At 43.4% G+C, this 27476-nt stretch overlaps 2 protein-coding genes across 7 annotated transcripts in view; one reads left to right on the top strand and one right to left on the bottom strand.

Annotated features, from left to right (window-relative positions):
• Positions 1 to 6987: 6987 nt before the first annotated feature.
• On the bottom strand, positions 6988 to 18033 carry LOC128848726 (carbonyl reductase [NADPH] 1-like). Its single transcript, XM_054048837.1, has 4 exons — positions 17825 to 18033; positions 15151 to 15469; positions 12426 to 12533; positions 6988 to 10657 (listed from the first exon to the last, which is right to left on the bottom strand). Exons 2-4 carry the CDS (start codon positions 15434 to 15436, stop codon positions 10221 to 10223), a joined length of 831 nt encoding a protein of 276 aa, XP_053904812.1. The 5' UTR covers positions 15437 to 15469; positions 17825 to 18033; the 3' UTR covers positions 6988 to 10220.
• Positions 15488 to 27476, top strand: part of SETD4 (SET domain containing 4) — a 27715-nt gene continuing 15726 nt past the window's right edge. For 2 of the 6 annotated variants that reach the window (XM_054048780.1, XM_054048826.1), the window contains exons 1-6: positions 15488 to 16155; positions 18920 to 19053; positions 20740 to 20843; positions 21732 to 21827; positions 25282 to 25319; positions 25990 to 26078. In XM_054048780.1, the coding sequence (XP_053904755.1) occupies positions 20771 to 20843; positions 21732 to 21827; positions 25282 to 25319; positions 25990 to 26078 (296 nt within the window). In that variant the 5' untranslated portion in view covers positions 15488 to 16155; positions 18920 to 19053; positions 20740 to 20770. Of the gene's footprint in view, positions 16156 to 18056; positions 18150 to 18171; positions 18250 to 18919; positions 19054 to 20739; positions 20844 to 21731; positions 21828 to 25281; positions 25320 to 25989; positions 26079 to 27476 lie in introns of those variants that run through there. The other 4 variants (XM_054048790.1, XM_054048800.1, XM_054048808.1 and 1 more) reach the window with 4 other exon arrangements.

Raw genomic sequence — 27476 nt, 5'->3', positions numbered from 1 at the left:
AGAAGTGGGTCGTGTGACCCCTCTAAGAACTCCCCCCCCACCCTCTGCCAATCAGGAGGGGTTTTGTGCCGAAAGGACCGCCCTGAGAGGAGATGTTGACCAACCAGGGTGACTTCTGGGTTGGGGTGACCCCTCCGGAAGGGAGTCGTGTGACCCCACTAAGAACGCCTCCCAAGGCCCTCCGCCAATCAGAGTGCAGCACCATTACCCCATAAAGTCCAGCGCCAGACAGAGGAGGCGGCCATGTCTTACCAAGGACACGTGTTTTTGAAAGCGCAGAAAGGCTGCTGAGAGGAAACGTGGCCTCCTTCATCACCCCCGTGAGAACTTCGGACATTGTTTTAGCCCCAACCACCTTTGACCTTGTGTGGAGCAGGAGTTGCATCAGCCATAGTTCCAAGGAGGACCCTTTGACCCAGCCATTGATGGATACGTCGGAACCCGACACCGAAACCCTCGTGAGACAGCCCGATGAACATGACGGCCTCTCTTTGTCCACCCCCTCAGAGGTGGAAGGCAATCGCGGCTCGGGGGAGGCACCGGTGGACAAAGCGAACGGAAAAGACAGCGCTCAGGTAAAATGAATAATTAAGAAGCGGCGGTCGAGGAGGGGTGGGTAATGGGGTAGGAACCGGGGGTTGCGTAAATTAAAAAAAAACAAAAAAACAAGCAGTGGGGGTGCTTACGCGGTTTCTTTTCTGAAAATCTCTCAACAGGTCGACGATGCCTTTTTAGAGGCCTTTAAGAACTTACACATTGGAAGCCCTGTGGGAGTAAACATATCGTGCGTCAGCTGCTTTTGCTCATGTCTGAGACACAGATCTCAAACCGAAGAGGACAAAATGGAAGAATGAACCATCTAAGACTCCCTTATGGTAGGGGTCATGGCATCCATTTTTACAGGTGGCTGTAAAAGGTCGTGTTAAACCAGGCGATTAATAAAACTTATTTAAATGTGTCAATATGAATGTGTTCCCTTTCATACTCGTGGTAGTAAAAGACGGTACCGGTAACAGTCATGTCTACACAGGCGGCTCTGTTAAAGAAAATATATTACGCCCCCAGGGAAGTTGGGAGCTTCGGCGGGGTCAACCCTCTTTTTCAAGCGGCCAGAAAGCATAGTAAAACTTTAAACAGAAGACAGGTAACTGTGGGGTCCCATGCGGAGCGGATAAAGCACACGACCAATGTGGTTGCAAGCTGAATTCAATTCTGTTTATTACAAGCTTTCTTTTATAGTTTTTCTTAACATTACATAACACCATTAGGCTATAATCACACATCTACGGATTGGACAAGAAGGAGAATCATGTGTTTATCTCATGTATAGCCCCACACCGATTGGTTCAACCGTTCCTTACATAAGGCCATGATTTATTACCTTGTTTACCTCATCTTATATAATTCCTAGACCACCAGGGGGGCCTTACATAAGGCCATGATTTATTACCTTGCAAGTGTCCCATCGTGACCCTTACCTCCTCATGGAACTTTCCATTAGGTTGGTGTAGGGATAATACATTCCCACAGGTAACAGCATGGCTTTCAGACCAGGATGCTTACACTTTACACAAACCGGCTCGAATACGTTTTAAAAGAAACAAGACCATTGTTTCAGAGGTGGATGTGCAGTGGCAGGCAGATTTGGTGGATATGCACCGGTTCTCCAAACACAACAGCAGTTTTAAGTACATCTTAACAGTGTACTTTTTCCTCAATTGTTTTTTTTTGTCTTTGTTTTTTTTTAATTACACACCAAACATCATTTGTCTTTAAACCCCCCACCTGGGGTGCTTTATTGGGTAACATGGCTATGAAAATCATTGCAAGATACGCATGTCTGGGCTTGTTGAAACATGGTTTGAGCAAGGCTAGGCATGCCCAAGAATTTAAATTTCCTTTTTACAAACTTCATCACCATCCAGTCGTTTTGCACTAAGTCGTTAGAATACAAATTTAAAATCCGATCAAAAGATAAACCCTTGCTACGATGATGTCAGAAAAATATGCAGTGATAGCCAGAGGGCCTTGGGAGGCATTCTTAGTGGGGTCACATGACTCCCTTCCAGAGGGGTCACCCCAACCCAGAAGTCACCCTGGTGGTCAACATCTCCTCTCGGGGCGGTCCTATCGGGACGAAACCCCTCCTGATTGGTAGAGGGTAGTGGGGGCAGTTCTTAGAGGGGTCACACGACCCACTTCCGGATGGATCACCCCCGCCCCAGAAGTCACCCTAATTGGTCAAAATCTCCTCTCGAGGCGGTCCTGTCGGCATGAAACCCCTCCTGATTGGTAAAGGGTGGTGAGGGGAGTTCTTAGAGGGGTCACACGACCCACTTCTGGACAGGTCACCTCCACCCCGGAAGTCACCCTAATTGGTCAAAATCTCCTCTCGGGGCAGTCCTATCGGGATGAAACCCCTCCTGATTGGTAGAGGGTGGTGGGTGGAGTTCTTAGAGGGGTCACATGACACACCTTGCTTCTGGTCAGGTAGCCCCTTGACCCCGGAAGTAATACCCCATGGGGTGGGACTTACTGTGACAGGTGGGCGGGACCAATGGGGTCAAGGGGCGGGGCTTAAGAGATCAAGGGGGCGGGTTAGGGGTTTGATTGACGGTAGGACCCTTATACTACTCTTGTCTATAAGGCAAATTACTGTACAGCCAGCCTAGGTGTGAATCTACAATGAACCAGCTTGCTGTGCAGTAATGTTCCATGGTGGGAAAGTCCTGGTGTGTAGCTTGTCATACTATTACTTGAAAGTGTAGTATGCTTGCAGGCCAGGCTTGGCATGAGTAATTAAACGGGGGATGCCTCATTTCTTGGAAGACAGGATTAGGAGGTAACTAGATCAGCAGGCTGAAAATGGAATGTTTGTGCTAAAATAAGTACATGGGTCAGTAAGCTAAAAGACAGAAAGTCTGAGCTGGCTCTGATACAGGGCCAGTGCAAGGAAGTTTCGCGCTCTAGGCGAAACTTCACCTTGCGCCACCCCCCACCCAGCTAACTCCGCCCCCCCACAGCAGCTAACCCCTCCCGCCACCCTGGGAGCCCCCCCACAGCTAACCCCGCCTGGGGAACCCACCCCAGGTCACCTCCGCTCCGCCTTCTCCGCTGAGCACGCCGGTGCCGCTCTAATTCTCCTCCCCTCCCAGGCTTGCAATGCCAATTGGAGGAGAATTAGAGTGGGGGTTGTGTGCTCAGCGGAGGAGGCAGAGTGGAGGTGATCTGGGGCGGGGAGTGGTTCCCCTGTGTCCCCCCCAGTTACTGCAGGCAGCCTTCCCTGAGCTCCCCCGCCCCAGCTCACCTCCACTCCACCTTCTCGCCTGAGCGGGCTTTTAGGCGGCCGCCTAGTTTGCCCAGTGGTTGCACCGGCCCTGCTCAGATAAGAGGGGGAACACCCAGGGAACCATTTACTATGAACAAGGTACTGTACCAATGGACAAGAGCATGCTGTACAATGATTGGTTCCTGCATAGTAACCAAGAAAATACCATAACATGTGATGCAATGTATAGTGAGTGTAATGTGATGTGTAAATGTATATAAAGGAAGGGGATATCTGTGTAACTTTGGATGTGCCCTATGCCCTGTATACAACCCCAAGCTTGAATCTGATCAACTCCAGCGTAGTTTGATTGAATGCTAATAAAGGAAGTTCAGTGACGAGTTTGGAGTTGAGTGGAGTTCTTGGGAACGGAGTGGATAAGGTCATGGAGGCTACTGAGTGGATAAGGTCTCAGAAGCCACCCCAACATATTCCTGAGTGGATAAAGTCTCAGAGGCTACTTCAACATATTGGTGCAGTGACTCAGATCTGCTTGTCTAGAGCAGGTAACATATACACTGCTTAGCATGAGGGTTGCAATCAGCATTAAGGGAAATGATATTGGAAGGGTTTAAAGGATTAAATATGAAGAAATTAGTACCATGCTGGAGAAGTAGGTTAAATCTAAAGGCAGGCCCTATGTCCTCCCCAGAGAAGTATTAGTGGGAGACTAGGTGAAAAAGGAACTCCAGAGTGTGGTATTAGAGATCGAGAGAAAAAAAATGTTTGGTAGAACACAGCAAAGATCTGGTGAATGCCACTGAAATTTTCAAAAAATAGGACCCATTGGTAGCCATGGAAAAATAGTATCTTTTTTTTTTTTTTAATCCTAAGGCAAAGAAAGCTCAAATCAAGGCATTAGTTTCACAAAGATTATTTCTGGTGGCTAAAACATTACAAACAAAATGTGCCGCCTTGTGGGATGAATATGAAAAGCATAAAGAGCAACAAAAGGTGTAGAGTGGGAACCAGATTAAATGGAAAAGATTCCTGAAAGGTCAGGGAGAAAACAATTTCTTACCTATTAGCGTACATCCAGAGTAAAAAGCAGCTGTTCTTCAAGACTGTATTTAGGGAAGGGGTGGGTAAACTTTTTGGCCCGAGGACCGTATCTGTGAATAGAAATTGTATGGTGGGCAATGAATGCTCCGAAAATTGGGGTTAGGAGGGGGTGAGGGCTCTGGTTGGGGGTGCGGGCTCCGGGGTGGGGCCAAAAAATGAGAAATTCAGGTTGCGGAAGGGGGCTCCGGGCTAGGGCGGGGTAGTGGGATGTGGAGGAGGGGGATGAAGGCTCCGGCTGGGGGGGTGGGGCTGGGGATGAGGAGTTTGGGATGTAGGAGGGTGCTCTAGGCTGGGATCGAGGGGTTCTGAGGGCAGGAGGGGGATCAGGGCTGGGGTGGGGGATTAGAGGGATGCAGGCTCCAGGCCGCGCTTACCTCAAGTGGCTCCCGGAAGCAGCAGCATATCCCTTCTTGGGGTCTTATGTGGAGGTGCAGCTAGGCGGCTCTGCACGCTGCCCCATCCGCAGGCACTGCCCTGCATCTCCAATTGGAGCGCCGGAGGGGGGCCATGCCACTGCTTCCGGGAGCCGTGTGGAGCGGCCCCCGACCCTGTGCCCCAGCTGGAGCGCCGGAACGGGGCAAGTCCCAGACTCTTCTCCCCAGAGGGAGCTGGAGGGTTGGCTTAAAACGGCTGGTGGGCCGGCTCCGTCCCATGGGCTGTAGTTTTCCCACCCCTGATTTAGGGAGTACAGCTTTCCAAAGTGTACTAAATTAAGAAATAAATGCAAAAAACATAAAAAATAAGTTTAGAGCCACCGAAAGAATTCAGCTGAGACTAGGGTGACCAGACAGCAAGTGTGAAAAATTGGAATCAGGGGTGGTGGTGGGGGGAGGGGTAATAGGAACCTATATAGGAAAAGGACCTAAAAATCAGGACTGTCCCTATAAAATTGGGGCATCTGGTTACCCCAGCTGAGACATGTGTCACTTTGGGAGATAAGTAAGTGATTTAAGAAAAAAGAGTGAGGACTTAAAGGAGCTTTTGCACAAATTAAGACTGCAGAGTTCCAAGGGAGCTGAACGGTTGGGGAAATGTTAAAGAGTAAAAGTGTTAAAGAAAAGAGAGTGCTTGGTTTGAGAATGAAAGCCAGTTATAGCAGTATAACATGGCGAAGTCCTGCCTGGTGAAATCTTTAGTAATCAAACAAACTATGCAAAGGGGAGGTCAGTGGTGACAACTACCATGACTATAGTATGTGCTTTTCCCTCCTGAGAAGCCTTGTCAGCCATTTTGAAGGAAATGGACCCTTCCCAATGAATGTGTCTGTAAATGAGCAATTGTGCTAGTTGCTGCAGGTACAGAGACAATCTGACTGAAATTGGCTTACTGTGGACGATTGAGCTGAAATCACTAAAGGAAACAGCGATTTCTGTATGGCTTAACTGCTTCCAAATGTACTAGTAGGAATGTAATGTTGGCACAGAAAAGGGAGGTAAAAAATTGTTGTGCTAAGTTAAAGGAAAAAATAAATGAAACAGCAGCTGGAATTGCCTGCCAGAAAAAACAGTGGTGATCTTACTATAGTCTCAGCTTAGATACAGAAGAAAAATAAAGGAGAGAAAACAGCAGTAAAACAAAATGTAGCTAGGATACAACAGTTATAAGAGCCCAGGCCAAAAAAGTTATCTTGTCTGTGAAGAACTTATTCAAAGTAGGCTGTCAAACAATTAAAAAAAATAATCCCAATTACTTGCAGTTTTAATCATACTGTTAAACAATAATAGAATATCAATTTAAATGTATTATAAACACTTTTGGATGTTTTTCTACATTTTCAAATATATTGATTTCAATTACAACACAGAATACGAAGTGTACAGTGCTCACTATATATTATTTTTGATTATAAATATTTGTACTGTAAAAAAGAAAATATTTTTCAAGTCATCTCATACAAGTACTGTAGAGCAATCTCTTTATTGTGAAAGTATAACTTACAAATGTACAATTTTTTTTAACATAACTGAACTCAAAACAAAATGTAAATCTTTAGTGCCTACAAGTGGAAGCATGAAGAGGCATACGAATGTGTAGCATATCTGGTACATAAATACCTTGCAATGCCGGCTACAAAAGTGCCATGTGAATGCCAGTTCTCATTTTCTGGTGACATTATAAATATGAAGCAGGCAGTATTACCTCCCATAAATGTAAACAAACTTGTCTTAGAGATTGATTGAACAAGTAGTAAGACCGAATAGATTTGTATATGGTGAATTGAAAAATATTATTTCTTTTATCTTTTTTACAGTGCAAATATTTGTAATAATATAAGGTGAACACTTTGTAATTTAAATTGGTATTCTATTATTGTTTAACAGTGCAATTAAAACAGATTATGACTTTCAAAATCTAGTTAATTTGTTTTGTGTTAATCACTTGCATTAATTGCGATTGACAGCCCTGATTCAAAGCTTTATATAAAATATGAACATTGCAGTTTAGAGATGTAAACTCTTGTTGCTGCCGCCTCAACCTGGCAGAAGGGTTACAGAAATGTAAGCAACTTAAATGTGTCATAACTTGCACTTTATGAAAGGAAAACTTCAGGATTATAAAGCCATTTTAGAAAAGAAAGAAGTTCAAAGGATCAGCTGGCAAGGCTAAACCTAGCAAGTTTAAAATATTTATTTGATCTCTCATAATAAACATACATAAATACAACATAGCAAGAGACCTCAGAATTTAAGAAAACATCTATTTAAAAAGAAAATGTACATGTAAATGGAATTGGCTTTCAAAAGATTCCACTAAAAATCCATCTGAATCTTTCATTCAAGGTTTGCAAAGCTGAAAAGACACTCTTTGGGCAGCAGCCAGTGTCTCCTGGCAGCCTTAACTTTGTTAATTAACACTTGGGGTGTCTTAATACTTTTATAACGTTTAACATTTTTTAAATTAAGTTGTAAATGTTAAATACAAATTAGTAAATAAAAGTAGGGACTTAAAGGGCAGCCACACCCAGGATTATGGGGAAGAGACCCTGTATCCATTTTCAGTAATAAAGGAACAGCTAAAAGAGCTGCAGAAGAAAAGTAATTATTAATAATAGTAATTATATAATTACATTGATATGCCTAATATGTTATAGCAAGTAAAAAGTAGAGGTTAAATTATGAAAGGAATGTACATTTCTATTACATGTGCAATTTACACAGTAGAAGGAATGTAAACAAGACATGGTACTTAATTAAAATCCAATAAGGGCTCCAAAGAAGAGCCACAATAGGTTGTGTTTTGTTTTTCAGGTGGCTGTGTGCCCCAGTGCCCTCTGCGGAGCTGAAGCCCCGACCCCAGTGCTCCCCACAGGTCCTGGTTCGTACTTTGAGCCTAGTATTTATGGGGATTCAAATAATTACAACTATTGGGAATGTGTTGCAAGGTAATAAACTTAGGAAGAAGGCACAAAAAGACAGGAAGATGATACAAATGAAATGAATAATTATGGAGAAAAGAAAAGAAATAAAAAGAAAAGCAATGGAATATAAGATGGCTTGACATACGTAATTGAATATAGGGGAAGCCTCATTTTTTGGAAGACAGGATTAGGGCGGTAACTGGATCAGCAGGCTGAAAATGAAATGTTTGTGCTAAATAAGCAAATGGATCACTAAGCTAAAAGACAGAATGTCTGAGCTCGCTAATGTAAGTGGGGGAACACCCAGGGAACCATTTACTAAGAACAAGATACCAATGGACAAGGGAAATTGGGAGTGTAAAGATGAGGCAGAAAGTAAAGTCAAGTCAAACATGGATACCATGTGGACAGAGCATGCTGTACAGAGATTGGTTCCTCCAAAGTAACCAAGCCAATCTCACATGTGTTGCAATATATAGTGAATGTAATGTGAAGTGTAAATCTACATTAAGGAAGGAGGTTTGGATGTCTGGTATCCCTTGTACCCACTCCCATTCTTCATCCTGATCTACTCAAGTATAGTTTGATTGTGTGCCAGTAAAGAAACCTCAGTAATGAATTTGGAGTAGAGTGGAGTTCTTGGGAACCAGGTTGATGAGGTCTCAGAAACCACCCCAACATACACCTGGGATCTCATATTTTTGGTGCCTGGGTGAAACAGAAAGTGGCTATAATATGCAGAAATGTAGTAAAGCTGCAATAATAGGTGGCTTCACTTCCACTATTTCATTTGGGAGTGTGCTTGTTTATGCTCAGATCACAAGCATTGGACAAGGCCAGACGAGTGGTATTTCTGTGTTGTGGAGTATGCCTGGGAGGCCGTTTGAATAAGTTTTTCCATTTGGTATTATTATTAAATTATATTTAATACAGCAGTGATACTCAGATCTCAGTGGTTCAGGAGCCAAATTAGCAATCAACATTACCAAGAAGAGCCACAGTAGTATGAATGACGGGGAAATATTTAGTTTTATATATCTAGAATATTCTCACAGCAAATAAGTTAATAACTTAGTGCAAGTTGATAACTTAATTGGTTAACATAGTAAGAACCTCCTGATGGGCTAATAATTAAATCACACTGCATTTTAATATCGTTTGCTGCAAAGAGCCGCAGGAGACACATTAAACAGCCACTTGTGGCTCGTGAATCTCAGTCAAAGTGTCACTGTGTTAAGCATAAATGTAAGGCCCCATTGTACAAATGCATAGTAAGAGACAGTCCCTGTCCTAATGAAGTTACAATCTAAAATAATCCTGATAAATCAGGTTTATCTGCTATCCTTACAACTCAATCTGTGCATAGAAGCCTGGGGATGAAAGTTTGGGAGAAAGAATTATAAAAATACTTAAAAAACAAAACAACAAAAACCCACAGAGTTCTCACTGCTTCTCTTGGGTGTATTGGTCAGGGCATTCAGCATAGAGCTGCAATAAATTAAAATTATTTGTTTACATGGCACTTATCAAGCAGTTGAACTGTTCATGTTTTGTGGTATTAGAAGAGTGAGGTGAAAATCAGCAATAAATGTTACCCTATTTTTTTGTTTGTTACCATAGGAACTAGGTTAGTTTATTCTGAAGCTGTGGACAAAAGGCTATGACTACCTGAATTTATTAATTCACTGTGGGCATGAGAATAAATACAAAATGTGAATTAATTTATAATGGGCTAAAAATTACTCTCAGGGTGAATCTGACTATAGATCTAGTATCTCCAAGCCTTTACTCTGAATTATCAAACTACTCTTTAGCTTCAGAAGATTGAGTGTCCCCGGCTGGATCCTATTCTCATTGAAGTCAATGGAATTTTGCTGCTGACTTCAGTGGGAGCAGAATGAGGCCCTACATACTGAAGAGTTTGAAGAAGCATTCAACTAAACAGCATACGCAGTCTCTTGGGGACTTCTGGGCTGAGAATATATTTGCAGGAACGGTTTCACATTAATCTATGCCAAGCCATCCATCTTTGCCATCTCACTTAAAATGGAATGACTTTCCATTTCAAACTGATATGGTTACTTTTAAGATCAAATAGTTAGACATCATAATCTCACCAGGAACAATATGTGAAATCACTAAAAAGAACACACCTCTCCCCCCCCTCCCCCCGCACCACTAAAGAGAATATAAATTTCAACAAATGCATTTTAGCTTATTAAACTATACTTTTTTATTTCAACACTTTTCATACCTTTAAAAACTAAATTAAAGGCACAGTTTAATTCATGCACTATTCCAAATTGCAATTATTTTGCAATAGCAGAAACCTTGTGTATATTCTATAAACCCTAATAAGATATTAGAAATGGCAAAGACATTTACAGATGCTTAATTATTATTGGTACCAACAATAAATTAGTAATATCTGATATTGTCGCTGGACTGCATCTCACATATACAAATAAAGGATTACCACTTTTGCACTTTCTTTTCACTAACAAACTGCCCATGAGGCCCATCAGCATCAGGGGCTAAAAGGGCTAAATAAACTGGAGTCTCGGCTCCCTCATCTGGACTTTTAGTGGCATTGGGACCTGCCATGTCGGTTCTCACCCATCCAGGGCAACAGGCATTTAGAAGAATTCGATCAGCTTTCCTTTCCTCGTTCAACATCCGGGCCTGGATTCTTGACAAGACCGTGACTCCAATTTTGGACACACCATAAGCGGTATTTGGCCAGCCCTCCTTCTCATGCACTCCGTTCTTGGTATCCTCCACAAACTTTGTCATGAGTTTCACTAGCTCCTCCTCAGTGATTGTGTCACTACGAAACTTCTGCTGCAGATCCCGGCTACATCTTGCCAGAGCGGATACACTTCCCGTGCTAGATACATTCACTACTCTACCTATTAAAAGAAAATTATAAATAAATATATAAAATAAACATGCCCATACACAATATTAGGTCTTGATCCTGAAAAGTGCTCCATGAAGGTCTATGTATGGTGATTGCTTTTCAGAACAGTTTAAAAACCAAAACAAAAACACACTGTTGGATGTAATAGAATTGCTAGCAAATATTTGACATATCCCACCTCTACAATTTTAAATAGGGATATTTCTGAATAAACGAACAAATCCTGATCCTGCAAACAAACACCATGCTTCCATGAATAATCCCATTAAAAAAACAAAAAAACCAACACCACCACCACCACAACAAACAGAAATGGGCCTATGTACAAGAGTAAACCCTCCCCTCGGCAGTGTTTGCAAAATTGGGGCATGGGACTTTTGATAGGAACTTTGTTCTCCCTTCTACTTTAAATTGGTATGAATGAAGAGGTCTCTCAAAATTCCTAGGGAAAGAGTCCTACCTACAGGTTAGGAGGGCCTTGAATGCACTAGAAGCAATATGTTCCACTGCACTGGGGGGAGGCAGGCTGTATGGAGCCCATGAAGGGGAGCTGCAAGCCAAACACACAACAGAGTGCAATGTGTGTCCCAGCATCGGGGTGGGGGAAAAGGGAAGACGATGACGGATTCTGCAACTGCACATCTCGGTCAGCCAATCCTCCCATATATTGTTGAATGTGTGTGGGATTCCTTCCTTCTGTAGGGTTCCTCAGTGGACAGAGTCATTATCTGGGATGTGTGCTGAAAAGAGGGGTTGTCTCTTAAAAACCCAAATACACCCTCCAGAAATAAAAACTGTATCTAAATAAGTACAGATATCCTTTCAAGATCATTTATCTTTATAGTATGGGAATGGTTCCATGGCTTTGTTCAAAACCAAACTTTTCTACTGGTTTTTGGTGTTGTATAAACAAATTTTTTCCCAAAACCTAGATTTTGGGAAAAGTTTGACCTATGTCCCTTCCAAACATCTCCACCTGTGACATCACAGGGTTCTAAGACATTCCCAGAGGTTCAGCTGGAAAAACAGAAATGTTGTGCGCACAGTGAAGCGCAGATCATCTGTCTGCTGATACTAAACTCACAAATATAACACAGTTTTATTATGTCTCATCCTGGCCTCTCCCATTCTGTTTACCATTATTGTGTGGACCCACACAACTCTTTCATCCTGTAGCATTTATCGCCACATGGGATGATTTTCACTACCTTTCAAAATAATATGGTATTTCTAATGGCATACCCGATGCTGGCAAATGTGTCAGCTCCCAAAACAAGGGCTGCAGTGTACATAGAGCGAAACTTCTCTGCAGGGAGACAGCAACAAGACTAGGGAGCTAGGTTTCTTCAGTGACTGTGAGTGCAAGCCTGTACAGAACACTGAACTCAGCCTCAGTGCTCCATTTTTGTGAGCAAGCAGAACATTGAAATCTCCCCATTTCCTCTTGTCTGAAGCAAGGACAGATGAGGCAATTGACAATCCTTCATTTCTGCATCATGGCACAGATAAGCACTTCCGGAATAAACCATTAGTAAAGAAAGGGATTCGAATAGAAGCAACTTTAGATTAAAAAGCAGAGACATTCTGTGCGTCAAGACGTGCATGCAAGCTATTCTTGTCTTCTTACTTTTGATGCAGCAGAAAGGCACGGGTACTCCTGTGGGCAGCAAATTTCTAACAGAGGGTAGGGTTTGCCCCCTTGTGAGAAGCAAGAGTTATTCTCAAGGATACTTTGGTATTTGTTGGGTTATACTTACCATGAGGCTTTATGAGGGGTAGCAACTCCGTGCAGACGTCCCTTGTTGCAAAAAAGTTTGTCCTTATTGTAACCTCTGCTTGAATAGCAAATGGAGTGGTATCAGCAACTGTTCACAGGGAGAAGAAAAATATATAACATTGAAGTTATGCTCACTGGTTAATGGGAAAATACAGGTCTCTGAAAGCTAGAGTTAATCCTAATTCCTTCTACAGTAGTCATTTCTGTATAAATTAGGAAGCAGATGTTTAACAGAGAAAGTGCAGAAAAGTAACAGGTACACAGTGCTGCAAAGATTAACATTTTAAAATGCAAAGGCCCAAATATGCAATATTAGATTAGTGGAAGATTGAGAAGATTTTCACCTGCTAAAAACTCTTAGTTTAGGGTTCTGTGCTCCCCCCACAAGAGCTGATGACAACTGATGCCTCAAAACAGGGCAGGGAGCTGCATTCTTTATACAGATTTAGAGCTCAATCATGTGTATTAGGCAATGGCTGGGTTGTTACTGCTGGTGTGTCGAGTTTCATCATGCGTTTGAGCCAGGATGAGGAGTGCTGCACAGAGATAGGATTCCCATGCAGGCAACATCAAGCTTTTGAAGAACTGCAGCAAATGGGGGCAACTAAGCCTGTTTCTTTGTGGCAGGGAAGGAAGAAACAGGAAGCACTGTCATTCTGTAGTAGGTACTCAGAATAAAAATTTTATTAAGATGATGTTAAAAAGAGCGAACAGAATTTGAGCATAGAAGTTTCTGGTTATCAGGGAATAACATACAGATTATCGAGGGTGCAAAATTTGATTTAAGATCAGGTGGCATAAGGAATACATAATCTGCAATATCCCTGATTGGGGGTAAAAGGTTGATGGGTCAAAGTACAGGCATTGAGTTATGAGGGTATGAAGTTCATAGAGTGGCTATGTTCGGGTGTGGAGTATAAGGAGTGGATAGGATGATGAGGAAGGATTGATTCTACAAGCACGAGGGCTCTCCAAGTAGTGTAAATAGATACCAATTGTTGTAGTCCCCTTGCTAGATACAACATACCTGCAGGTAACCCCAAGGAGTGGCTGTAACTGAACACCTATTGCTTAAACTAATGGAGATATTCCTTAAAGGCGTTGCTAATAACCACCTTACCTGTTCTCTTGAGCAATGTGCCAGGACACCACTATTTACAGAATACTGACCAGTATATTAACACTGAGACATGAGGCCCAATTCATCACTGATTTCAATGGTTTCAGCATCAAACAGGGGTAAAGCAGTGAAGAGTCAAGACAATAGCTCCCAAATAAGAAATGTAAGCTGTAACTAGGACATAAGAGTTTTTGTTCTTTATCAACATTTACTACATTTTAAAATATCTCTTTTTAAGCAGGTTTTCCCAGAGCTCAGGGCAGATGGCTGCGGTTTGTGAGTTGTTGCAAAAAAATATGTATCATCCATGCTGTGTGACAAATAACCTTTGCTAGAATCCCCCAGCACTATTAGAAGAGTTCTGTGCACAGTAGGGTGACCAGATGTCCCGATTTTATAGGGACAGTCCCGTTTTTTGGGTCTTTTCCTTATATAGGCTCCTATTACCCCCCCACCCCCGTCCCGATTTTTCACATTTGTTGTCTGGTCACCCTAGTGCACAGTCATTACATGGCAAGCACTTCCCACTATGCATATACTGTACAAAGAGAAGTTTCTGTTGAGATAGTGATTTATGCATGAATACGTTCAACAACAGATCAGTTTAATACCAAATCCAGTATTTGAAAGGCAACATCATTCAGGTCACAGGGGAATTATTTAAAATGGTACAAGAGGCAATCAGAGTAACAAGATTAAATTAAGGAAAGAACACTTTAGACTAAACATCAAGATAGGCCTCCTGACAAATAGAGTCCTATAATATTTTCTAAGACTCCCAAAGTAAGTAGAGGAAACTATGTTGGCAGGAATAGCTTCTAAATAGTCTGTTTATTTATACAGTGCTCATCACCATGGTAAATAGCTCCCTAAAGGGGTGTTCCCTGCAGAATTAAATGGAGTTATCTACGCTCCCTTGCCTCTGGGGGAGGGATAGCTCAGTTGGGGGAAGGGATAGCTCAGTGGCTTGAGCATTGGCCTGCTAAACCCAAGGTTGTGAGTACAATCCTTGAGGAGGCCACTTAGGGATCTGGGGCAAAAATCAGTACTTGGTCCTGCTAGTGGGGGCTGGACTCAATGATCTTTTGGGGTCCCTTCCAGTTCTATGAGATAGGTATATCTCCATATTTCTCATGCCTAGATAGAAGGAGAGCAGCCACTCTGCAAAGCAGTCCTTGAGCTGCACAGCGTGACTGGCTTTTAGTAACAGAGTAGCAGCCTCCCCACTGCATTACTTCAGCAGCACTCGAGCATGCTCCCAGATGGGCCAGCTAGCTCAAGTTTAAAGCACCACTCCTCTTGAGCTAGAGATGTGTGTGTGTGTGGGGACAGGAGTTGGGTTACATAATTTGAGTTATATCTTGAGCTAACACAGCAGTGAAGACAAGATCAAAAATTAGATCTGACAAAGCACCAGAAAAATGTCAAGTTGGGAACAGCTCTCTGCTGGCACAGGGACGAGCGAGGTATCATACTTGCTTGCCTCTCCAGCTAGCATGATTCTTGTAAAAGCAGACATGACCTACTCATCATTCTTCATGTAATTTACAGCTCACAAAGCCTTGCCAATGAGCCAGCAGTGTACCTTTAAAAGCAATCCCTGCGTTATTAACCAGCACATTCAGCCCTCCATATTTCTCCTTCAGGAACTCCTGCAGAGTCCGGATACTCTGCAGATCTTCGATGTCCAGCTGGTGGAAAAGTGGGTTCAGTCCCTCCTGCTGCAGCTTTGTCACCGCAGCCTGACCCCGTCCTGGGTCCCGGGCTGTCAGGTACACATCCCCAGTGAACTGCTTACACAGAGCCCGCACAATAGCAAATCCAATCCCTTTGTTGCCCCCGGTCACCACAGCTACTGGGGTGCTGGACATCCTCCTGGGCTAGTGGATGGCAAAATAAGTTCACTGCAACAGGCAAAAGAATATAGGTGTATATATTTGGTTATTGTGACTATGCACGCCTACCTGCTCGCTCTCTATGCAATTTTCTGCAAATGTACATTTCTCTTCTGTTGCCAAACCAAAAGAAATAATTGGGCAAAATAAGGTTGGTCTCCAGTTTTTCAACGAACAATCGGCACTTATCCTGTAGCTTGCTTCTTCAAAGTGCTTTGCAAATGAATGTGAGCCAAAGAGCGGTCTAGGGCAATCAGGGACAGGGCTGGCCTCGGGGGTGAGCTACCCTGCAATCGCCTAGGGGGCGCTGTGTGGCAGTAGAGGTATGCACTGCCAGTGTAGAGTCAGAAGCTGCTCACAGCTGGCAGGGGAGTGCTCTGTGGGGGGCACTCAGATTTCTCCCAGTCACTGCTTCTTCCCACCAGAGGAACATGGTGGGTAAGTAATGCACAGATACTGCTTTCCCCTCCTCCCCCCCCCCCATCATAAACAGACAGTTAAGGGTTAATGCCTCTTTTACCTGTAAAGGGTTAAGAAGTTCACCTAGCCTAGCTGACATCTGACCAGGGGAACCAATGGGGAGGGGGAGGAGGAGGGGACACAAGATTTTTCAAGAGGAAGGATGGAAGTTTTTCCTTTGCTCTCTTCATTAAGTTCTGTGCCCGAGTGAAAAGATCCAGGAATCAACCAGGGTAGTGAGTATTAGAGAAGGAATAAATTAGCTTATGTTTATTTCCTTTTGTGACTTTTTTTTGAAATAGAGGGGGAATCAAATTGGGTTCTCTTTTGTGTACTTTAAGTTTTTATGCCCAGAGAGAAATCCTCTGTGTTTCTGAATCTGTCGTCTGTGAGAATAGCTTGCATGCTAATCTCCCAGAGGTTTTTCTTTCACCTTTCTTTCTTTAATTAAGTCTTCTTTTAAGAACCTGACTGATTTTTCCTTGTTTTAAGATCCAAGGGGGTTGGATCTGGACTCACCAGGAATTGGTGGGGGAAAAGGGAAATTAAACTCAAATCCTGCCAGCAAAGGGGGGGGATGATTAATTTCTTCTTGTTTTAAGATCCAAGGGTTTGGATCGGTGTTCACCAGGAAATTGGTGGAGGAAGTCTCTCAAGGTTACCCAGGGAAGGGTTATAGTACCTGTGAGGGAGATATTTTGGGGGGGAAGACAGAATTCCCAAATGACTCAAACAGTTGTTTAAACGATTTGGTGGTGGCAGCATACTAATCTAAGCTGGTAATTAAGTTTAGGGGTTCTCATACAGGTCCCCACATCTGTACCCTAAAGTTCAGAGTGGGGGTGAAACCCAGAGCCGGTGCAAGGAAGTTTTGCACTGTAGGCGAAACTTCCACCTTGCAACCCCTCCTCCCCCCAGCCCTGCAGCAGCTCCCCCCCTCTGTCCTGAGGTGTCCCCCTCACGGGGAGCCGAGCCGTGCGGCAGCTCCCCACCCCAGCTCACCTCTGCTCCGCCTCCTCCCTGAGCACGCCGCCCCCGCTCAAATTCTCCTCCACTCCCAGGCTTGTGGTGCCAAACAGATGATTGGCGCTGCAAGCCTGAGAGGCGGGAGAAGTGGAGCGGCAACCGCACGCTTGGGGAGAGGGCATAGGAACGCTGTAAAAAAAAAAAAAAAAAAAGGAAAAATTGAGGGCACCACTTTTTGGTGCCCCCAAATCTTGGCACCCTAGGCAACCGCCTAGTTTGCCTTAATGGTAGCACCAGCCCTGGTGAAACCTATGACACCCCCCACACGTTCCTTCGTGCCCCCCTAGGAGGCTGTGGGGAGGGTGAGGAGGGGAAGCGAAGAGCAACACGGAGTGTTCCATGTATCCAGGTCACTTTCCCCGCATGGGCTACTGCTCTCCTGTCCTTCCCTTATGCAGCCCTGGTGGGGAAAATGCACAGAGCCCTGACATCACTCCTCACTCCCCCCCCTCACAGCTCTTAGGGGTGTGTGGAGGAGCAGCATCAGAGGGGGGAGAGTGCGTAGCAATGCCAGCTGCTCCCTGCATCCAGGTCATTTCCCAATGTGGGCGCAGGAGCGGGGTGCACGGGTTAGGAGCAAAGAGAGTGCAGCACAGGGGTTGGGGTGCAGGAGGGGGGATGAGAGAGGGATTGGGGCAACAGGGGGAGCTCAGAAGGCTCATAGGGGGCAGGCACCATACCCATGCGGACTGGGGCACCAGAATACAAGTTCACCCAGGGCACCATTTTCCCTAAGGCCAGCGCTGCACAAGAAATGCGGTCTGATCTCCGTAACAAGCAAAGGCAGGCTGCAAGGAACGCTGTATGCAAGCTGCCCCCCGGGGGTGGGTTCGCTGGGGAAGGGGGTGCTAAGGTGAAGAAAGCAACTTGCAAACTCACCTCTGGCACTACGTAGCTCAGCCTCTTTAGCTGCTTCAGGCTCCTACGCTAAGATCCAACGGTTTTTATGCATCAGCCCAGAAGGGTCGATCCGAGAGGGCGGAGCGCTCTCGACACAGTCACAGACGCTTCTCACGCCTGATAAGAGAACAGCGAGAGGAGAGAGCGAGCTGGAGGCGGAGTTCTAGATATGTCCGCGGGCTGCCTGCGGCTCCGAGCTGGGTGTGGGACTGGGGGAGAGGAGGCAGGAAACACGTGGCTGCGCTGCAGCTGTGTCCGTGGGGGATGAGCGCAAGCAGTCTGGCCGCTGGGGCCTGGCTTGGGTGTAAGTGAGCTTTTTGCTTTACCATGTGCTATCTGTGCGAGATCTGGAGCTGTAAGCGAAAGGCCGTAGATTGAATGGGATTGTTTACAGGCACTAGCGGGTAGGTTTTTTTTTAAAGCTCTTTGTCTGATGGCAACTCCGGAAAGAACCAGAAAATGTAGCCGAGGTACTCCAGTCAGCGATCGGAGCTGTGAACGCAGTGGGTTTGTTATAGCTGTCTCCCGTGGTGGTAGAGATTTTTCTTATTTATTTAATCTCTTGCGCAGGGCTCTGAAAATCCAAGGCGCTAGAAGTAATATTGTTACTCATTTCAGTATGCAGTTGATAATGCAACCGGTGCTGCTATTAGAGATCTAGCCATTTGTTAAGAAAAGGCCTGATGCCGGAACTGGAGGGGGAAAACACACACACATAGGCTTTCTCGCTTACAGCTGTAGACTTGTGGAAGAAGTGATTCATGTGTGTTAGAATCGTCATCCTCTCCCCTAAAAAGATATGTTCCTTTTATTGGGAAATTCACCCACACCCGTACACGCATATTCAAAAATGTTGTGCCCTGGAAACGGGTGCTGGAACTCGGGGTGCAGGAACATCCCCTGCTTGAAGTGGTTTGTATCATATACAGGGTTTACAGTTTTGTTCAATGGCTCTCAGCACGCCCACTGTACAAATTGTTCCAACACCAATGTCAGGAAATAGAAGTTACTATGATATAGTGTGTGTGGTGGTGGTCCTGAACTCAGCAATGCTATAATGTGCTTACTTGACAGTGTTGCCGGCCGGCACAGGGGCCCGAGGACAGCAACAGTGGGGTTCGGGGCCGGAGTGCTTCACGCCAATAAACATACGGGGTGGAGAAACAATCAAAGCTTATTTGAGATCTCAAAGTGGTGCAAGGAGACAGGCAAGTCTCAAATCGAGCACACCAGCAAAACAGTTTCTCTCTTCTTTATACATTTAACAACTAAGCCCCCCTCTCTACCATCCCCCCTACTCCCCTTCCCCTCTTTACCAAAGGCATGTTTATACATTTAAGTAACTAAATCATTCTAGGGTTCTAAATCTAGCTTGTTAGTAACTTCTCTCTAAACAGTTATTTGGTCCTGTTTACCCTTAGTTTATTACCCCTTCCCCAACTAGAAACATGCAAACCTCATCATTATCGTTTGGTACCTGAAATGAACAAGGTAGTAATTGCTAACTGGCTATTTACACATTCCAATTCCTGTCCTTGGTTGTTGAGGTCAATCAGAGTTAAACATGGAAGGACAGAGTTTAAACATGGAAGAACTCTGGCTCAGGCAGGCCTAGTAACCCCAACAATAGTTTTCACTGTCATAATTAGTGCTGTCCAAATCGACTATCTTCTCATTTTGTACTGGTGTCTTCTTTTTGAAGTATGGCTTGCCCCCATTAATTCCTATAAATTTTTTTTCTTTTACTTATAGTTAAGCTATGGTTCAGTTCAGTTAATGACAGTATTGTCATGTGTCACTGTCCACATTGCAGTAACAACTAAATGCTAACCTGTAAGATGTGTTTACAAGTAATTTAGTCAAATATATCAAAGGAATATGTATAACTTGACTACTTGAAATTTATAACTGTGTAGGTATATTATGAAATATTTTATATGTTGTAGGTCAGAGTTATGGTTGTTATTGGAATAACGTTAATTTTTTCCATGCCAGTATTGTCTTTCATTGAATAAATGAACTGCGAAGGTAATGGAATATTTATGTAAATTATGTGTGTTATGTTCATACTTTTAAATGCAGTGTTGTGTAGCTGTGTCAGTCTCAGGATATTAAAGAGACAACGTGGGTGAAGTAATATTTTTTTATTGAACCATCTTCTGTTGTAGCTTGAAGGCTTGTCTTACCCACAGAAGTTGGTCCAATAAAAGGATACTACCTCACCCACCTTATCTCTCTTATACTTTATAATTGAAAATAGTTATTTTAAGTGTTCTTGCTGTGAATTTTATATATGAGTTATATTAGTCACTGTATCAACATAACTGTAAATTAATAATGTTTCTGCATGGAAACTGCCTTATTTTTAAATGTAGAAATGGAAGTGCCTCTGTTCCCCAAGGGGATTATGCCCATTTCTTAGGTAAGGTGGCAGCATGGGATGGAAGCTTTTTGCTTCCCTCTCCTCGCATTGCTCATTCAAGTGCTAGTGTGTCCTGCGTTTTCTGAGATGAAAAGCTGAAGCATGTTGAATATGAAGAACTTTAATTTCTTTTGTGTATATTTGTAAAAGTCTGGAGTGAGTAATCTTTTATATGCAGGAACTGAAAGAAATATCAAAAAAGAACCTGTAAAAAGCAACAGAGGGTCCTGTGGCACCTTTGAGACTAACAGAAGTACTGGGAGCATAAGCTTTCGTGGGTCAGAACCTCACTTCTTCAGATGCAAGGCTTGCATCTGAAGAAGTGAGGTTCTGACCCACAAAAGCTTATGCTCCCAGTACTTCTGTTAGTCTCAAAGGTGCCACAGGACCCTCTGTTGCTTTTTACAGATTCAGACTAACACGGCTACCCCTCTGAAAAAAGAACCTGGCTGTTTTCCCATTTTTCATTCAGGTTGTATACCTAAGGTGAAGTTTTTCTTACCATGTGGAAAAATAGAGGTCGGACCGGTAGAAAGAGAAGAAGAAAACAATTTAGTAGTTTGCCTTCAAATGGAGGTACTGTATGTTTTCATCTATTCTTTGTTTGCATTCAGGGAAGCAACAGAATAATTAGTTACTTGGCAAGGGATCTTTCTACAGTCTGTACATGTTCAAACTCCTACATGTCCATGATTACTCTTGTCAAGACATCAGCCGTTACATGTGAACAACCATTTTATTTTCTGGTTTTAATGTGCTTTAACTTAGTCTTCCTTTGTCCATGTTTAGCTTTGTGAATTCTGTTTTCTAGTTGAAGGATGATACTGTATTACTCTGCTGAGTGATTCTTGGTCATGCTGAATACCCTCAATTTCCAGTGAAATCAGTGACATTAAGGGTATTCAGTACCTAACAGAACTGATGACTTTTTCACTATCTTATGGTGTGTCATGTTATAAAAGACCATTCTTCTGTGAATATGGTAAAAATCTACTACAGCAGTACTTCTCAACCAGGGGTACTCAGAGGTCTTCCAGGGAGTACGTCAACTAATCTAGATATTAGCCTGTAGAAAACTAGGAAATGTAAAAAGCACTAGTGAAGTCTGTACAAACTAAAATTTCATACAGACAATGACTTGCTTATACTACCCTGTATACTATACCCTGAAATGTAAGTACAATATTTATATTCCAATTGATTTATTTTAGAATTATATGGTAAAAATGAAAACGTAAGTAATTTTTCAGTAATAGTGTGCTGTGCCATTTTGTATTTTGATGTTTGACTTTGTAAGCAAGTAGTTTTTAAGTGAGGAGAAACTTGGGGATACGCTAGACAAATCATACTCCTGAATGGGGTACAGTAGTCTGGAAGGTTGAGAGCCACTGTACTACAGTACAAGTGCACCATGTTTTTAATTAAATTGTATGCTGTAGGTTAATCACTATTCTCTTCATTTAGTAAACCAGAGTCACATACTGGAATATATACAACTTAGGAAGTGGCTGAAAGAGAGGGGGTTTGATGACCGTAATTTAAGACCAGCACAGTTTTCAGGTAATACTTTAATTGCTTATTGATCCTAGGTTGTCTGGTTCTCACTGTGGTTTTATCCCCATCTGGCTGGTTTTCTTCAGGAATGAGGGTACATCTACACTACAGGGGGGAGTCGATTTAAGATACGCAAATTCAGCTATGTGAATAGCATAGCTGAATTCGACGTATCGCAGCCGACTTACCCCGCTGTGAGGACGGCAGCAAAATCGACTTCTGCGGCTTTCTGTCGACGGCGCTTACTCCCACCTCCGCTGGTGGAGTAAGAGCGTCGATTCGGGGATTGATTGTCGCGTCCTGACGGGACGCGATAAATCGATCCCCGAGAGGCGGCGGGTAGTGTAGACCTAGCCTCAGTATTCAGTGTACAGACATTAAGGACCCAAATCCTTCAAACAAATGCACACATGAATAATTTCACTCACACAAGTAGACTCTGTCCCACATAGATTCATAGATTATAGGACTGGAAGGGACCTCGAGAGGTCATCGAGTCCAGTCCCCTGCCCGCATGGCAGGACCAAATACTGCCTAGACCATCCCTAATAGACATTTATCTAACCTACTCTTAAATATCTCCAGAGACGGAGATTCCACAACCTCCCTAGGCAATTTGTTCCAGTGTTTAACCACCCTGACAGTTAGGAACTTTTTCCTAATGTCCAATCTAGACCTCCCTTGCTGCAGTTTAAACCCATTGTTTCTGGTTCTATCCTTAGAGGCTAAGGTGAACAAGTTCTCTCCCTCCTCCTTATGACACCCTTTTATATACCTGAAAACTGCTATCATGTCCCCTCTCAGTCTTCTCTTTTCCAAACTAAACAAACCCAATTCTTTCAGCCTTCCTTCATAGGTCATGTTCTCAAGACCTTTAATCATTCTTGTTGCTCTTCTTTGGACCCTTTCCAGTTTCTCCACATCTTTTTTAAAATGCGGCGCCCAGAACTGGACACAATACTCCAGCTGAGGCCTAACCAGAGCAGAGTAGAGCGGAAGAATGACTTCTCGTGTCTTGCTCACAACACACCTGTTAATGCATCCCAGAATCATGTTTGCTTTTTTTGCAACAGCATCACACTGTTGACTCATATTTAGCTTGTGGTCCACTATAACCCCTAGATCCCTTTCTGCCGTACTCCTTCCTAGACAGTCTTTTCCCATTCTGTATGTGTGAAATTGATTTTTCCTTCCTAAGTGGAGCACTTTGCATTTGTCTTTGTTAAACTTCATCCTGTTTAACTCAGACCATTTCTCCAATTTGTCCAGATCATTTTGAATTATGACCCTGTCCTCCAAAGTAGTTGCAATCCCTCCCAGTTTGGTATCATCCGCAAACTTAATAAGCGTACTTTCTATGCCAATATCTAAGTCGTTGATGAAGATATTGAACAGAGCCGGTCCCAAAACAGACCCCTGCGGTACCCCACTCGTTACGCCTTTCCAGCAGGATTGGGAACCATTAATAACAACTCTCTGAGTACGGTTATCCAGCCAGTTATGCACCCACCTTATAGTAGCCCCATCTAATTTGTATTTGCCTAGTTTATCGATAAGAATATCATGCGAGACCATATCAAATGCCTTACTAAAGTCTAGGTATACCACATCCACCGCTTCACCCTTATCCACAAGGCTCGTTATCCTATCAAAGAAAGCTATCAGATTGGTTTGACATGATTTGTTCTTCACAAATCCATGCTGGCTATTCCCTATCACCTTACCACCTTCCAAGTGTTGGCAGATGATTTCCTTAATTACTTGCTCCATTATCTTCCCTGGCACAGAAGTTAAACTAACTGGTCTGTAGTTACCTGGGTTGTTTTTATTTCCCTTTTTATAGATGGGCACTATATTTGCCCTTTTCCAGTCTTCTGGAATCTCTCCCGTCTCCCATGACTTTCCAAAGATAATAGCTAGAGGCTATTATCCCTAATACCTCCTCTATTAGCTCCTTGAGTATTCTAGGATGCATTTCATCAGGCCCGGGTGACTTGCAGGCATCTAACTTTTCTAAGTGATATTTAACTTGTTCTTTTTTTATTTTATCCGCTAAACCTACCCCCTTCCCATTAGCATTCACTATGTTAGGCATTCCTTCAGACTTCTCGCTGAAGACCGAAACAAAGAAGTCATTAAGCATCTCTGCCATTTCCAAGTTTCCTGTTACTGTTTCTCCCTCTTCACTAAGCAGTGGGCCTACCCTGTCTTTGGTCTTCCTCTTGCTTCTAATGTATTGATAAAAAGTCTTCTTGTTTCCTTTTATTCCCGTAGCTAGTTTGAGCTCATTTTGTGCCTTTGCCTTTCTAATCTTGCCCCTGCATTCCTGTGTTGTTTGCCTATATTCATCCTTTGTAATCTGTCCTAGTTTCCATTTTTTATATGACTCCTTTTTATTTTTTAGATCGTGCAAGATCTCGTGGTTAAGCCAAGGTGGTCTTTTGCCACATTTTCTATCTTTCCTAACCAGCGGAATAGCTTGCTTTTGGGCCCTTAATAGTGTCCCTTTGAAAAACTGCCAACATACTACAAGCTGTTCCTCACGAGGGGGTTCTTATGCTGTTGCAAATTGCTACTGATGCCAGAGGGGCTCTGCACGGGCAGTGGGGTACACTCATGTAGTACTTCTTGTAGGATTGCTGTCATAGGCCTTAAAGAAGCTGGTCACATTTGTAAAATACTGTTGCATAAGTGTTTACAGGCTCAGGACTTAAGCTTGTAACCATTTCCTCATTCATTCTGGCAGACTAACTAAACCTATCAACATGTAGAGATGGAATGCAGATAGCAACAATAATAAATAGTTCAGATTTGAATGGATTGTTTACTGTGTGTGTCTTTAATAATAATCTTCAAAAATCTTTACAGAATTAAATTAGAAGGCAGCAGATAGTACATAGTATAAATCGAGAAACAACTGTGCAGAGATATTGCAGAGTGACAACTAAAACACTGAGTGTAAAATAACTAGCAAAAAGGGAGAAGCACAAGCAGGGGAGAAAAAAAGTGGTTTTTAAGCCAAGATTTGGAAAAAAAATGAGTGAAGCTGAGGGATGCAGGAAGATTGTTCAGATGGCAGGAGCTGTAGAGATGAAGGCTTTCATCAGTGATAAGAATGTGTGAGACAGCAGAGAAGAGACTGAGGCTAGAGAAAGGAGGAGAGAGAGAGAAATAAGAGCCCATATCTTTAAAGGTAATTAGGTGCTTCTCTTCTATTTAAATCAATAGGTGTTAAGTGTCTAAATACCTTTTGAGTATCTGGCCCAGATACATACATAAGCTTCAGCTAGTCCATGGGGGACTTTTAAAAATGGTTTTTATGTTATATAAGAAATATGTTCATTTTCATGTTTCCTTTTTCAGACCAGTTTTAATTCATAGTGTTTTTTTGTAGTCTTATGGAGAAGTCTTAAGATTGTATACCATATTGTAATCATTCTTTTTGTTCCTGCTATTTCAGATACGGGAAGAGGCCTAATGACCACAAAAGCCTTTCAGGTTAGTATTTATTTGTTTGTTTGTTATATGGCTTTTATTACATGTACTGCAGGAGCAGCTGGAGACATTCTGGGCCCTAATCAAAATTGCTCCTGGGAGAGCCTAAAAGACTAGAGGGGAGTCTAAGACGATATAGTTTATAATCAGGAGTTGGAATCCCCCAGGCTCCGTGTACTCTGCACGGCAGCGTGGACTACATGGGGTGTGAATTGCAAAGGGCACCAAAATGTTATGATTTAACTGTCCTGTGTGGACACTGCAGGCATGAACTAAAAGGTACCTAGTTTATGTTAATGTAGTCCTGTTCGAAAGGGGCACAAAGGAGCTATAATCTGGGTGTAAATGCCCAGTAGAAAATTCCTCTGTCAAAGGGGTCTCGCTCCAAGTGTGGTGTATTCTGTTCAAGGGGAAAGGTGATGCTTCTCAGCCAGTCGCCAGCCAGCTCAGAAACTGTTTATCCTCTGTCAGGACATCCTGCCACATACTGCACAAACTTCCTACATTGCTGGACCACAGAATTTTACAACTATAATGATCCGCGCTGAGGCTGTGGTTGTATCCGTTTGCCTTCTGGCTCTGGTGTGCTCTGGGACATTTCTCTACACTTATGAATTGTGCATCCGTGGGTCATTTTCAATCTGACTTTTAGTCTATTTGATTTTTCTCAAAGGCAGGGGAAGTGATTATTTCGTTGCCGGAGAAATGCTTGCTCACCACTGGTACTGTCCTTAGTAGCTACCTTGGGGAAAACATTGCAAAGTAAGTGTGGAGGAGGGAAAGATAACTCGTAAGAAATTCCACTGTTGGTGTTGATAGGGTGCTCGCACACTGTTAGATTATTCATTTGAATTTGTGTTAGGGCCTCAATCTGTAAAGCCTAATTTACACATGTATGTGACCCAAGAAACTCTGGATGCCAAATGGCAACAGGTACAGGGATCCTCTGGGTTCACCAAATAATGTCATGTAAGGTCTGTACTGGAAGCTTGTCACACCGGTTGTCATAATCATTGCAAAATGTATGTATAGATGTTGTATAAGGAGTTATATATACACTGAAAATTCAGTCCTTAAGATCTGTGACTAGGGACTGATTACCAGAAAGGTGAAAAGCAGGTTTTCTTTCTGGCAAGAAATGTTTGGTTCAAAATGGGCATCCATTTACAGTCTGAGCTGAGTGCTAATGAAGGATTGTGGAATCTTCAAAGACAGGAGATTTAGAGGAAGAAGTGTATGAGCAGAGGAGAGCTCTGCTTGCAAGTAAGGACAATGAACTTTGGGGCAGTGTTCCCTCTCATTTTTTCCAACCCATGTGCAGAATGAATTTTGTTATGTGCACCAATATGGAGGTGGTGTGTGACACATCACCTCCATATTGATGCACATAACAAAGTTCATGTGGCGGGTGTGGGGCTGAGGGGTTTGGAGTGTGGGAGGGGGTTCAGGGCTGGGGCAGAAGGTTGGAGTGCGGAGGGGATGAGGGCTCCGGCTGGGGGGGGCAGGCTCTGGGGTGGGACTGGGGATGAGGGGCTCGAGGAGGTGGGGGGGGATGAGGGGTTTCGGGTGCAGGCTGCCCTGGGGCTACAGTGGGGAGAGAGGACTCCTCCCAGCTCTCCCCCTCAGCCCAGGTGCTGTTGCGGCGAGGGAGGGGTGGCTCTCCCTGCTGGGGTCAGAGGAGGGTCGCCTCTCCCACGACCATGGCAGGCCCGGGCTGGGTTGGGTCTGGATCTGGGGAGAGGTATCTCTCCCCTCCGGAGCCCTGAATGCCTGTGCGGTGCTTAAGTATTTGGCTTATTGTAATAGGTTTATAAATTTATATTAAAGTAATGCAAAAAACCTACAGGCTATATCCTGTGTGTTAAGCTAAGGGAAAGTTAGCATATTTAAATTAAAACCTAATAAACTAAGAATAAAACTTAGGGAAACCAAGCTTAGCCTAGTTCCCTTGAAACTTAAAGCTTAAGAAGAACAAGTACAGCCTACTAATAGTAGCAGTCATCATAAATAAATAAAATAAATAAAGTTAAGTAAAAATGAAGATGGAGTAAAGTGAGAACTGGAGATACTCTTTTGAGGTGGGTTACCTCTTTTATAGGGCAAATGCCAGAAATCCTTCCTCTTATGCCCAAATTCTCCTTACCCACAGAAGTGTTAGGG

This window comes from Malaclemys terrapin, chromosome 1, assembly GCF_027887155.1.
Source record: "Malaclemys terrapin pileata isolate rMalTer1 chromosome 1, rMalTer1.hap1, whole genome shotgun sequence".
Taxonomy (NCBI): domain Eukaryota; kingdom Metazoa; phylum Chordata; order Testudines; family Emydidae; genus Malaclemys; species Malaclemys terrapin.
The sequence above is the reverse complement of the archived record's forward strand: the minus strand, read 5'-3'. Positions and strand labels throughout refer to the sequence as shown.